The 14,217-nt window shown below is 40.0% G+C and overlaps 1 protein-coding gene and 2 long non-coding RNA genes across 3 annotated transcripts in view; 2 read left to right on the top strand and 1 right to left on the bottom strand.

Moving 5' to 3' along the window:
• Positions 1-14,217, bottom strand: part of LOC144350432 (A.superbus venom factor 1-like) — a 64,923-nt gene that overhangs the window by 13,574 nt on the left and 37,132 nt on the right. The window contains exons 26-27 of the mRNA XM_085506023.1: positions 12,891-13,056; positions 1,752-1,966 (exon numbers count right to left, since the gene is read on the bottom strand). Coding sequence (XP_085362149.1) covers positions 1,752-1,966; positions 12,891-13,056 — 381 coding nt within the window. The remainder of the gene's footprint in view (positions 1-1,751; positions 1,967-12,890; positions 13,057-14,217) is intronic.
• On the top strand, positions 4,411-4,903 carry LOC144356152 (uncharacterized). The gene is made up of 2 exons (XR_013421396.2): positions 4,411-4,545; positions 4,852-4,903. It is a non-coding gene; the product is annotated as an uncharacterized LOC144356152 (long non-coding RNA).
• On the top strand, positions 11,102-12,236 carry LOC144356151 (uncharacterized). Its single transcript, XR_013421395.2, has 2 exons — positions 11,102-11,878; positions 12,185-12,236. It is a non-coding gene; the product is annotated as an uncharacterized LOC144356151 (long non-coding RNA).

Raw genomic sequence — 14,217 nt, 5'->3', positions numbered from 1 at the left:
GGCAGTTGAATTGTAACATACTCCCTGGTACACCACTTATAATAAAATTTGACTCTTTTCTCATAAAAATCCAACAAAAAACAAAACAAAGGAATCTGCCCCCCAGACCAAAAACTTGCCTGTAAAAGGTGGGCCACAAAAGTTCCCAAATTTCCCCATATCGGATGCATCCACATCTGAATAAAGCCAATGGATTGTTGCATCATGAAAAAACACCCGCCCCGCGAGCTCTCAAACAACTTTAAAAGAAACAAACGCTTTTCACAAACAAAAACAAAACAACAACAACAACACTCAAACCGCATAACTTTACAAGTTCAGGTTAACATTTATCAAAAATAACATTACTGTTCAAAAAATCAAAACTCACCATTCACCAACCATATTTCCGTTCAACAGTTCAAAATAACAGTACAGAAACAACAGTTCGTACGAAAGTTTCCTACTGCCCCGTACACCACGACAAGCGAGAATAGCCTACCGCGTTCATTAAATCATCCAAATCTGGGACACTGCCTGTCAGCCGAAATATCTTCAGTCCTTAAATAATTTCCCATCAATGAAAAGTCTACCGTCGGCAAAACGTGGACGTTTACCTTGTTCAAACGCTTTCTGCATGACTGGACGCAGCTCACATTTCCTTTTGTAATCAGCTTGCGTATAATCTTCAGTTGCAAATATTTCACCTTGCTTTAATAAACTTTTGGCTTTTCGTAGAACAGCGATGCGGTCCGGTCTCCTCATGAATGTAACGATTATATGAGGTGCAGGCCTCGCACCGCTCCGGCGACCATTTATCCCAACTCGATGTGCATTTTCGATCATGGCGGCTGCGCTCTCGAACCCCAACTTCTCCTTTAATAAATCCGCAATTATTTCCATGCAGTTCTCGCCCTGCTGTATCTGGAATCCACCAAACCTAAGGTTGAAAGCTCTTGAGTATCTAGCAAGCCGAAACGCCTCTTCCTCATTTTCCCTGGTCTTGGCTTCCAACTCCTTGATCTTTCTATCGAATTCACCGAGTCTGCCTTCTACCGCCTCATGGCTATTGCGCAATGTGGTCATTTCATCTGATGACGCAGTTAACGCTCTCTCGAAATCCGCCTGCTTCCTCTCCATATTCTCAAATCTTTCAGTTATAGCGTGTTGTTCCTCATTAAGCGCGTCCACCTTCTTCTCAATTCTGCTAAGAGCGTTTTTTATATACGATTGGAAGTCCGGATCGACCTCGTCATGCATATTGGGAGATTCACCATCGCTTTCACCTTGCTCTCGTGTTCCGATTTTTCCCGAAACTTGGTCACGTGATGTTTGGGTCGCAAAACCCTGTAAGACATTTTGTTGTTTCGTTTTGGAAACCTTGCTTTTCACGGTCTTCGGCGGCATAATTTCAACAAAAACTCACTTCCATCCGGCGACCAGAATTTTACATCCCAGATAAAGTGATTCGCTTGATTGTCCTGTACTTATTACCTGTAAAACTTCACCGGAGCCCACGGAGCAGGCCAGTCAAAGATCTTGCTTACATGCCAGTAACCTTTGACCTCCTGGTTCGGGGTTTAGTCTTATAATATTTAATCTTTTTTTATCACCTGCAATATCACAAACCTATTCCTGTTCGTAGCTGACAGAGAACAATTGAGAAGATATAAACTACCGGTTGAGCAACAACAATAGTTAAGAACATTGTTGTAGTGAAAAGGGTTTGGCCGGTCAGTGTTTAACCATAACTTTTTAAAATTCATACTTACTTGTGTAGAAATGAATCCCCCATGTGAATTTCTCTGCGATGTTAACCAAACGACTATTGCATTGCTATATGCAATATCATCAAGTTCCACTTGTGTTAATAAGGCATACGCAGTTGTTTCTACTTCAATTGCTGATGGATTGTGGGTGTACCAATATGGTTTATTTCCATCACCAAAGATTGCTGCGTCTGTTGTCCAGTGTCGAGAATTTGTTTCTGTGTTGAGAAAACATAGTTGTTCAGTTTGAACCATACCTCAAGACAACTTCAATCTTCAAACATCTTAGAAATAATGTATAATCATAGAAAAAGAGTTTTGATGATAATGACATACTGCCCTGTCTTTTTTGCACATGTAAACACAATGTTGACTAACAAATATAATTCAAGTTCATATTATTCATAGCAATATTTTGTCTGCAATACACGTACGAAAAATATGAATAGATAAATGACTATAAATCCGAATGTGGAGCAGAATGCGCCAATTCTGTTCGAATCCGTTGACACTATTTCATGTACACGACAAGGTTTGTTTTGTTTGTTTTTCAGTCGTAAATAATATTCATACGTTTGAGTGTTTTATTCCCACTTGGAATATACAATTTATAACATATTTGAAAAATATGAACGACAATAAAGTCAAGTGCCAAACATAGATGAAAATGTTTAGCTTTGGCATTTTGGCAAAGATCAAACGGAACCGAATGTCAACATTACCCCAACAAATATTAAGAACATAAGCTAAAATGATGTCTTCCCTAGAACTTTGAGGATGGTTGCAGAAAATTTGTGAAAACCACAGAATTAATGAAAACACTAGTGACAAACACTGGTGGCACTTTTGGCACAATTTTTTTAATATTAACTTCTCGCATATTATTACTTCCCAGATATTGGATCACTGCATTGCTTATAATACTGCATATTGTGCAATAATTGATATTAACATTATGTATGACTATGTTACATCAGATCATGTGCCTATGATCATTGCCTTCCAGCGTAGTAGCATGAAATCATGCGACTTAATAATTGGGAATTGTAAGGAGCGAACAATACGTCTTGACTGGTCCAATATCACGACGGAACAAATGAACCAATACGCTCACAACACGGATATTGGCCTGCATAACATTGTTTTACCAGTGGACGCCTTTGGTTGTACGCATGTTAACTGTCAGAATACTGACCATAAAAGAAATATTCATGATTATTACGAGAATATTGTCAACTCTCTTAAAAAAGCGACAGACTTAACATTCGTGCGCAAGAAGGCCTTTGCGTCTTTCAAACCTGTCCCCGGATGGAATGACATTGCTAAGGATGAGCATAGCTTTGCACGTGAGTGCTTTTAGTTGTGGCGTCTTGCTGGCAAACCAAGAGAGGGCGCTGTTCATGACACGATGAGGTCGACGAGGACCAAATTCAAACTTACACTGCCCAACTGCAAATCTGCATATTTTCGTATGACTGCAGACAAATTAGCCACTCACCTTTTAAATAAAGACGAACGTTCGTTCTGGAAGGAAGTCACGAAATCATACGCCACTTTTATTCAATCTTTTGTTGGGAATGCGTCTGGGGAGACGGACATTACAAAAATGTGGGCGAAATATTTTGAATCATATCATCGAATAACATATAAGTCTAAAATGCTAAATAATATTACTGAAATTAACGAAAATAGTCATCATGTGTCCTCTGTGGAAATTTATGGGATTATTAAAAACCTGCCGCTAGAGAAATATAATGGTCTGGATGGTTTATGTGCAGAACACTTGAAGTATGCGGCTCCCAGTGTTAGTACGCATTTGTCAATGTGTATGTTGTCATTCTGTGTGCACGGCACACTCCCTCGCTCTATGATGGAAGTTGTTATAGTGCCACTCTTGAAAAATAAAACTGGAGATATTACCAGTACAGACAATTATCGTCCTATTGCAATAACATTTTTTTGTCAAAAGTTTTTGAACATATATTACTCAAAACGTGTGATAAGGTTTTTGACACTACAGACTACCAGTTTGGTTTTAAAAAGAAACATTCCACAGATCTCTGTATTCTGCTCATAAAAGAAACCATTCGCCAGTATAATAGCCTTGGTAGCAGTGTATTTGTGTGTTTTCTTGACGCGTCCAAGGCTTTCGACAGAGTTAACCATTGAACGTTATTTAACAAGTGTATTGAACGTAATGTTCCAGCGTATATCATTCGTGTTCTTGTAAATTGGTATTGCAACCAGTTGTACTGTGTTAGATGGGGTAAGTACCATGTCACCATTTTTTAATGTTTCCAATGGAGTTCGACAGGGAGGAGTAATGTCTCCAGCGCTGTTTAGTATTTATATGGATAATCTCAGTGTATCACTCAATAGCATGCCGTGTGGCTGTCTTATTGGCGATAAAGTTATAAACAATTTGAGCTACGCAGATGATATGTGTATAATTGCGCCCTCTATTAAAGGTTTGCGCAAAATGACATTACTAACAACTCAACCAAGTCTAAATCTATGCATTTCTATGGTCGTAATTGCATGGACATTTGCCCACCATTGTATTTATATAATTGTTATGGCCAAATAACGTTATACTAATTTGCTATTGTACAGTCCATCGCCCTCTGTAGTTGAGATTTGGTAATGTGGCTATTTATAGCACCGGGAAAAAGCAGAGAGAAATGGCGGATCGCATCATGTCTTGCTGGTGTTTTGACGCATTTGCATGAATTACAGCAGTCGAGTGAACTACACTAAGCGAAGTTTAGGTTGTTGGTTGTTGGGGTCTAATATTACGGTGAGCATAAATATGATTTCTTTGTTACGAACTGCTGACTTTTGCGACGTTTGTTTGAGGTCATTGCTTCGTATACATGTGACTCGTGTTTACCGATTACGCTATTCTTTACGCTTTACGATCTACTGCGTGTAATTCCATGTATTTCTAAGATGTGTTGTGATAACTTTACCTTTTGTGAGGTAGTCGCTAACTGTGATGATAGTAATATTACTGTACAAAATGTACATGTATACTATGCATATCAATCGATTACGTGAAATGTATTGTTTACTTATGTGCTTTATTTCTCTGTATACCTTTCAGTCAATCGTTTCTCAGTGGTGGAAAGGAATAAAGTGTCAAGTTTATGTTCGGACATTTGTTTCTTATATTTTTGGAGAGCGCATTGACAACTCCCAATAATCCAACAAGGGACCGATCATTAGCCTTTTTGTTTGCGTCCTACATTCTATTGACGTAATAGGCAAGTTGTTGTCTTGAACATGGATCATCGATATACTGACCCAAATTTGAGTATGCGTAGTTTCATCAAAGAAACACTTGGTGCACAAGGGTCCGCCAGAAAGGGAAGTCACGTGAGTAGTGATCATTCAGATGTCCGTCGCAGTACCCGGATAAAAATACCCACTGATAAGGGTTTTGAATATGCAATGGAAATTAATAGAAAGAAACTGAAGTCACTGTGCACGCAGCTGCATGCCATGACAGAACAAATACTGGGTCAAATGGAAACACCCACAGATGTAAACGTTGTGAGAGAAAAATATACAGCGTGGATGGAAGTATATGAAGAATTTCTGGATACCCATGATGCATATGTCAAATACCTGTCCGGCCAAGAGCAGTGGGAATTTCAGTCAAGTTGGTTTGAAAAGCATGAAAGGGCGTTTCAAGGCTTTAACCGTAAAGTGAGTGACTGGATTAGTAAACAAGATTCTCAATCAAGGAAGACACACGGAATAAGTCCAGAAGACAGCGTTTCCAGTGTTGGTACTTATACACGAAATAGATTAGGAAGATATCAAAGTAGTGTAGCCTCTTCTCGATCCAGTTCACTATCTGCTGCTAGATTGAAGGAAGAACAGCGTAAAGCAGAACTGTTGGCTAGGGTTGCTGCATTAGACCAGCGCAAGAAACTGGAGATTGAAAGAATTCAACAAGAGGAAGCAAAAATAGCTTTAAAGTTGCGAGAGGAAAAATTAGCCTTGGAAACAGAGATGGCCATCGCAGAGGCAAAGACCAAAGTTCTCGATAAATTTGAATTAAGTGGATATGATCAGCAGAGTAGAGACTATATACCATACAGACATCAAGTGATAAAACAAGAACAATATGATTCAAGATGTCAAGATAATGTTTGCATTGATGAACAGCCTGCCAAAGATTGGAAACATGATGAGTCACCACCGGTTGTGAAGGCACCACCACTGGATAGAGGTGAGTTCATTTCATGTGACAGGCGTGTTGATGAGCGCAGCGCGAATTCTATGCATTATGCGCGGGGTGATAGTGTGCACAATAATTGCGGCCCTGGCTTTGCGGGCAGTGTGCATGACATGCGCCGCGTGGGTGGTCTTCGGAGTGATTGTGATTCCGGTTCCCTTGTCTCTAATCACAAATCATCTGATGAAGTCATTTTGGCAGTTGTGCGGGAATTAAAGAAACCCCAATCCGACATCAACAAATTTAGTGGTAACCCTATGCAATATAGAAAGTTTATGCGTCAGTTCACTTCCAGAGTTGTAGCTAACACAAGTAACGCAGAGGAGCTGATGAATTATTTAGAATTATACACAGTGGGAGAAGCAAATAAGATTGTAACTGGGTATGGTAATCTGAGTCCAGAACAGGGATATCCAGCTGCCCGCAGGGAACTGGAAGAAAGGTATGGTGATAATGAGGTGATTGCCAACTCATATGTGGAAGAAGCTTTACGCTGGCCAAGCATAAAGGCTCATGATGTGAAGGCATTGGATGCGTTTTCCATTTTTCTACAAGAATGCGAATATGCTGTTCAAAGTATTGATGCAGTGAAAATAATACAATTTCCCCAAAACATGGCAAGTCTAGTTAAGAAGTTACCATCCAGTCTGCAGGAGAAGTGGAGAGGTGTTGTGCAGGGCATTAAAGAAAGGGGTGATATTGTTGAGTTTGGAGTCCTTGTAAAGTTCATTAAGAAAGAAGCCAAAAAGGTAAATGACCCTATATATGGCAAAGATGCACTCAGGACTGACCATGAAGAGGGCAAAAACAAGGACGGCAACCAAAGACGACAACAATCTAGAGCATCTAAGGCAAGTTTTGCTACGGTTACAGATGCACAACAAAATACTCAGAAACAAGACCCAAAGGAAACTTCTTGTTATAAAGAGAATGAGAAGAGTGCTACTGATGTTCAGCAAGCAAGGAAGCCTCAAGACAAGCCATGTATATATTGTGATGGTACAAGTCATGCTATGGAAGCCTGTCGCCTGTTGGCAGCACAATCACATGATGACAGAATCAGTTTCCTGAAGTCCAAGGGACTCTGCTTTGGATGTCTCAAAATAGGTCACCAGAAGAAGTACTGTCGGTTTAAAGAGACGTGTGTACATTGCAAAAGACTGCATCCCACACTTTTACATATTAAAGAAAAAGATAAATCTCAGAATGGTGATAGACGAAATGGTGGTAACTCAAAGGTTGAGCCTGGACCTGTGAGTGCCTGGGCAAGTATGGCTTCAAAGGAACAGTGTTATATGGGGGCCGGAAATGGTGAATGTACCATGACAATTGTTCCTGTGAAAATACGAGTTAAGCATAGTAGCCGGGCAATTGAAACTTACGCATTTCTCGACCCTGGGAGCAGCATCAATTTCTGTACTGAAAGTTTAGTAAGGAAACTTGGTTTGAGCGGAAGAAAAGTGAAGATTACACTTGACACTATGGGAGTACCACATGTCATGAACACCTATATTGTTCATGGTCTTGAAGTGTGTGATCTCCAATGTAAAAATGCTATTGATCTTCCAAAGGTTTACACAAAGGATAAGATGCCAGTGTCTCGACATTACATTCCAACCCAGGATGATATTTCTCATTGGTCCCATCTTCAGGGAGTTCATGTCCCCCAGATTAACGCTGATGTGGGTTTGTTGATTGGGAATGCGATACCAGATGCATACACGCCTCTGGAAATAGTCACCGGCCCACAAGGTAGTCCTCATGCCTCCAGAACTCGTCTTGGGTGGACTTTGTGGAATGTAGTTCGCGGTGAAGATAACAGAGAGCAAGGTAGCTACACAGTTAACAGAGCTGATATTATTGCTGTACAGGAATCAGAAGAGCTGAAGCAGTTGGACCTCATGGTAAGAAGCTCTATCAATTTTGATTTTCCTGAGCGTGCAGTTGACGACAAGAGGGAGCCCTCCCAGGAAGACAAGATGTTCACAATGAAAGTGAATGAATCCATCAGTCATGTTAATGGACATTATCAGATAAGTTTACCGTTTCGAGATGATGATGTGAAGCTGCCAAACAACAAAGAATATGCTACCAAACGACTTAAAGGTATTGAGAAGAAGTTGAGAAAGTATCCTGAATTCTACATGGATTACACAGCCTTCATGGAAAGTATTATTAGTAAAGGATATGCAGTGAAAGTTCATGAAGATAAACTTGGTAGAAGTGATGGTAAAGTTTGGTATGTTCCTCATCACGGTGTTTACCACCCACGAAAACCAGGGAAGATACGTGTTGTTTTTGACTGTGCAGCCAGGTTCCAGGGAACAGCATTGAATGATCATCTGTTACAAGGGCCAGATTTAACAAACAACTTACTTGGTGTGTTGCTACGCTTTAGACAAGTGCCCGTCGCTTTGATGGCTGACATTGAAGCAATGTTTCATCAGGTATGGATCCCAAAAGGTGACTGTGACTGTCTGCGGTTTTTGTGGTGGCCTAATGGTGACTTAGACAGACAACCGGAAGTATATGCCATGACAGTTCATTTGTTTGGGGCGGTATCTTCCCCCAGCTGTGCCAATACTGCACTTCAAAGAACCGCTGAAGACAACAAAAACTTCTTTGGTGCAGATGTCGTGAATACAGTCCTCAGAAACTTCTATGTTGATAACTGTTTAAAGTCTGTAGAATCTGAAACTAAGGCTATAAGTTTGGTACATGACCTGAGAGATCTGTGTCAACGAGGTGGGTTTAACCTAACAAAATGGATGAGTAACAGTCGCGTTGTCTTAGAATCGATTCAGACTGAAGAGCGTTCTAAGGAAGTTAAGCACCTTAACCTCGACTATGATGATCTTCCTGTTGAGCGTGCTTTAGGGGTGTTTTGGTTGGTTGAACCAGACATGCTTGGCTTCAAAATTATTGTGCAAGACCGACCAACCACTAGGAGGGGAATATTGTCCATCGTCAGTTCCATCTATGATCCTCTCGGCCTTGTGTCACCATTTATACTCCCAGCAAGAATACTTTTACAAAGCTTGTGGCAGCAAGGCAGTGGATGGGATAGGCCTATTGAAGGGGCTGGTCTTCAGGTGTGGCATAAATGGCTGTCTGGCTTGCCAAAATTGGAGTCATTCTCAGTTGCGAGGTGTTATAAACCTAAACATTTTGGCGAAGTACTTTCATGTCAAGTACATAATTTCAGTGATGCCAGTGAACAAGGATATGGGATGGTATCGTATCTGCGTCTGGTCAATAAGAGAGGAGAAATTCATTGCTCCATACTTCTGGGAAAATCTAGGGTTGCACCCCTTAAAAAGGTGACGATACCCCGCATGGAACTGACTGCAGCAACGCTTTCAGTACGAATGAATGAGAAACTGAAGAGAGAGTTGGATTACAACATTGACAAGTCCTATTTTTGGACAGATAGCATGTCAGTGCTGAGATACATCACTAATGAGACTACACGCTTCCATACGTTTGTCTCTAACCGTGTGTCTACAATTCGTGAGGGATCAGAAGTGTCTCAGTGGAGGTACATAAATACGAAATTAAACCCAGCAGATGATGCTTCAAGGGGTTTGATAATAACTGACTTCATAAAATGCAAGAGATGGGTTACTGGTCCTGATTTTCTGTGGTCTCCAGAATCGAAATGGCCAGAGAATCAAGTAGTCTTAGAGAGGATTCATGATGAGGATCCTGAAGTGAAAAAGCTCTCAAATGTTGTTCTGATAGATGAGCAATCTAGCTTCATGAGTAGTCTCATTTCTCGTTTTTCAAGCTGGATGTCACTGAAGCGGACAGTTGGATGGATCTTAACTGGTAAGAGAAATATTCAACATTGGGCCAATCTGCGAAAACAAGTGCGAAAAAGTATCTCTGCAGATGTAGATCCTAAAAAACAAGAGCAGCTTGTTGATGACAAGATGAGAAAAATGAGGTCCAGAGTAAACCTCAAGTCTGCATCTCTTGATATCGACATACTACAAGAGGCAGAAAGATGCATTGTGACTTATGTACACAGAAGTCACTTCCAAGATGAGTTGGATATACTTCTCAAAGGTCTTCATAATGAGACTAGAATGACTGTTAAGAAGACAAGCCGTGTCTATAAACTTGATCCAATTCTGGAAGATGGTCTTATCAGAGTTGGTGGACGCCTGCATCGTGCAGCACTGTCAGATGATGAGAAGCATCCAATTATTATACCTAAGGATTCTCCTGTAGCAAATCTAATTTTGCAAGACGTACACAAAACTGTTGGGCACCTAGGAAGGAATTCGATGTTAGCTAAGCTAAGGCAACACTTTTGGATCCTTTGTGCAAATACAATCATTCGGAGAATTATCTCGAAATGTGTTATATGCCGCAGATATCGAGCCAAAGCTGGTGAGCAAAAGATGGCAAGTTTGCCTGTGGACCGTTTAACACCAGATGAACCCCCTTTCACACGTAGTGGTGTGGATTATTTTGGACCTATATTAGTTAAACGTGCTCGGAGTGTTATCAAGAGATACGGTGTTGTTTTCACGTGCTCGGCAACCAGAGCTATACACTTAGAAGTGGCTCATTCGCTTACTACTGACTCATGCATTAATGCATTGCGCAGATTCATGGCACGAAGAGGTCAGGTCAAGATTGTGCGGTCGGATAATGGAACAAATTTGGTTGGAGCCAATCATGAGTTACGTGATGAAATAAATAGGTGGAACCATAGTAGAATCTCTGGAACATTACAACAAAGCAATATTAGATGGGAGTTTAACCCTCCAGCTGGGTCCCATTTCGGTGGAGTGTGGGAGCGACAAGTCAGAACGGTGCGGAAGGTTCTATTTGGATTGTTGAAAGAACAAGTCATTCACTTGGATGACGAGGGTCTTGCTACATTGTTCTGTGAAGTGGAAAACATTATAAATAGTCGGCCAATAACACAGCTTTCCGATGACCCGAATGACTTAGAACCACTTACGCCAAATCATTTGCTACTTCTTCAGTCCAATCAGAGTTTACCACCAGGAGTGTTCCAAAGTCATGATAATTATGTACGTCGTAGGTGGCGCCAGATCCAATATCTCGCAGACATGTTTTGGAAACGATGGTTAAGAGAGTATCTACCAATGCTTCAAGAGCGCCAGAAGTGGTTAAAACCTCGGAGAAACCTGGCAGTAGATGATATAGTTCTGGTGGTAGACAACTCATCACCAAGGAACTCCTGGCCGATGGGAAGAGTTATTGAAGTTATGAGGGACCGCAATGACTTGGTCAGAGTAGCCAAAGTGAAAACAAGCTCAAATGTCCTTGAACGTCCTATTGACAAGTTGTGCATAATTTTGGAAGCTGATGTTGTCTGTGGTGGTACTTGACTTTCTGACTTTCCAGGATGACTGTTTCAGGATATCCGGTTTGGAGATCTGGGAGCCTGTGGGTCGGATTGCTGTGTGGGCTATCCTGGCTGTGTGTGTTTTGCGCGCTGTTTGTGTTGTTTGCGTTGTTTGCGTTGTGTGCACTATGTACCCGTTTTTGCTCGCAGCGTTCCTTTTTTGGCATCAACACATGTTGTTACATGCGATGGACTCATCGTATTCATGTTGATTTATTTGTCCTTCTTTCTTATTTGTAATTGTTTCAAGTATTTACACAATTAGGAGGCCGGGATGTTATGGCCAAATAACGTTATACTAATTTGCTATTGTACAGTCCATCGCCCTCTGTAGTTGAGATTTGGTAAGGTGGCTATTTATAGCACCGGGAAAAAGCAGAGAGAAATGGCGGATCGCATCATGTCTTGCTGGTGTTTTGACGCATTTGCATGAATTACAGCAGTCGAGTGAACTACACTAAGCGAAGTTTAGGTTGTTGGTTGTTGGGGTCTAATATTACGGTGAGCATAAATATGATTTCTTTGTTACGAACTGCTGACTTTTGCGACGTTTGTTTGAGGTCATTGCTTCGTATACATGTGACTCGTGTTTACCGATTACGCTAGTCTTTACGCTTTACGATCTACTGCGTGTAATTCCATGTATTTCTAAGATGTGTTGTGATATCTTTACCTTTTGTGAGGTAGTCGCTAACTGTGATGATAGTAATATTACTGTACAAAATGTACATGTATACTATGCATATCAATCGATTACGTGAAATGTATTGTTTACTTATGTGCTTTATTTCTCTGTATACCTTTCAGTCAATCGTTTCTCAGTGGTGGAAAGGAATAAAGTGTCAAGTTTATGTTCGGACATTTGTTTCTAATATTTTTGGAGAGCGCATTGACAACTCCCAATAATCCAACAAGGGACCGATCATTAGCCTTTTTGTTTGCGTCCTACAATAATAATAATGTTGACTTTGTTGACCAGCTTAATTATCCAGGACATAAAATAGCTCGTGACCTGAAAGACGATGCGGACATTGATTGTCAGAACTTTTGCTATTTAAAACATTTTGTTCTAGTTTGTATTGCTGCCAATTATGGTGTATGTATAGAAAATCTACTGTTAATGCCCTTCGGGTCAGTTATAATAATGCTTTTCGTAAACTGTTGGGGTACGCACGTGGCTGTAGCGCAAGCACTATGTTCGTTGAAAATCGTACAAACACATTTACCAGTTAATACAGAAAGCTAATTTATGCTTTTATGGTTCGATTACGAACATCAAACAATACGCTTGTGTGTGCCTTGCTCAATAGTGATGTGAGATGGAAATCTACTTTAGTGCAGCATTGGACAAAGGTAGTCTACTTAGTTTACTATAGTTTTCAAATCTGTATGGTTTGTAATTTTATATTATTACATATTTGTTTGTATCTTTTTCTTTATATATGAACTATGTTTGAAATAAAACCATACTAATAATAATAATTACTATAACATTATTATAAAATAGCATTACCTTCATCATATGTAGCAAGCGCCCTCAATTGTTCATTTGCCTCATGTTTTTTTACACTGTTAGCCAAGACCAATGCATACGTTATTATAGCCACAGCATATGGTCTATTAATATCTTTAATTCTCCCCTCCAGATACGGAATTGACTCAGAAAGTGGGCCGCTTTTCTGTTGGTACGAAAACAATTTACAAATACGATAAATTCTACACCACATAATACACACATTATAGACACTGTAGATAGTTTATAGTTAAACGAATACAAAGAGGGGCTATTGGATTACATGACGGTGCGAAATGTAATTTGTAATGCTGGTTTACAAGTTATATACAGTTATTCCAAGCAATCACGGTATGTATACTGTCATAGCCTTTTATAATCTATATAATGACAGGAACATCATTGTTAGAACATCTCTAAATTGTCCCTCACCAGACACAAAATACAATTTTGAAAAACAAATATAATAGAGTTCTTGGGAATTTTATAGGCTCTCAAACCAAAACAAGTTTTAGAGAAATCAGTGTCCAAGGATACAAATCATGGAGGGCTGTGTTGTTGGTTAAACATTGCGTTCTCTTCAACAATTTTATTTCAGACAGTATAGTGACTACTCAACGACTATGCGGATCTGATAAAAGAAAGTTATACCTCTAGAAAATCGCTAAAAGTCGAAATGATCATACACTCACACGTTTTTCACATGTGAGAAATCTTGTTTCGAATCCATTTAAACAATCCGTGAACTCGGATAATTTGCAATAAAGAAACTATATTTTTCACTTGTGAACCTCGAAAGTTGTCTGGAATGAAATATACAGATTCTGGGAACAATAGAGCAATAGAGATGGGGCAAAGTGTTGTATAGCACGATTTAAACCACTCTGTCCTAATTGTATGGTTGTACGATTACTCTCTTGAATTCGCAAGACTTGTTGTTGCTCAACCCAATATATGCAATTTGTAAACCGGTATTGAACATATTACCTTGCACCTGGTTACGACAATGCAGCCTCAGTCAAGGTTCAACATCCAGAGACCACAAGGTGCTACATTTCTTCTAATGAAAAATGGAAGTCTATGCTAGACTACATCAATAATAGCATGCAGCTCCCGCCGACTGCTTAATTGAAGATTCCGTTTGAGGTTCTATGCAAATTCATGGGCAGCGCAACTGATTGCTGATTTTTTTTAATTATAAATTTAAAAATCTTAGTCATCATCTTAAAATCCACTCGGCTTTCCACTTTCCGCTCGGCTTTCCTACATTTACAAGATGCTGATCACAACTGTGTCGTTTACAGTCACATGTACAATTAGCTATACT

Source organism: Saccoglossus kowalevskii, chromosome 12 (genome assembly GCF_978046115.1).
Source record: "Saccoglossus kowalevskii chromosome 12, keSacKowa6.1, whole genome shotgun sequence".
Classification (NCBI taxonomy): Eukaryota; Metazoa; Hemichordata; class Enteropneusta; family Harrimaniidae; genus Saccoglossus; species Saccoglossus kowalevskii.
The sequence above is the reverse complement of the archived record's forward strand: the minus strand, read 5'-3'. Positions and strand labels throughout refer to the sequence as shown.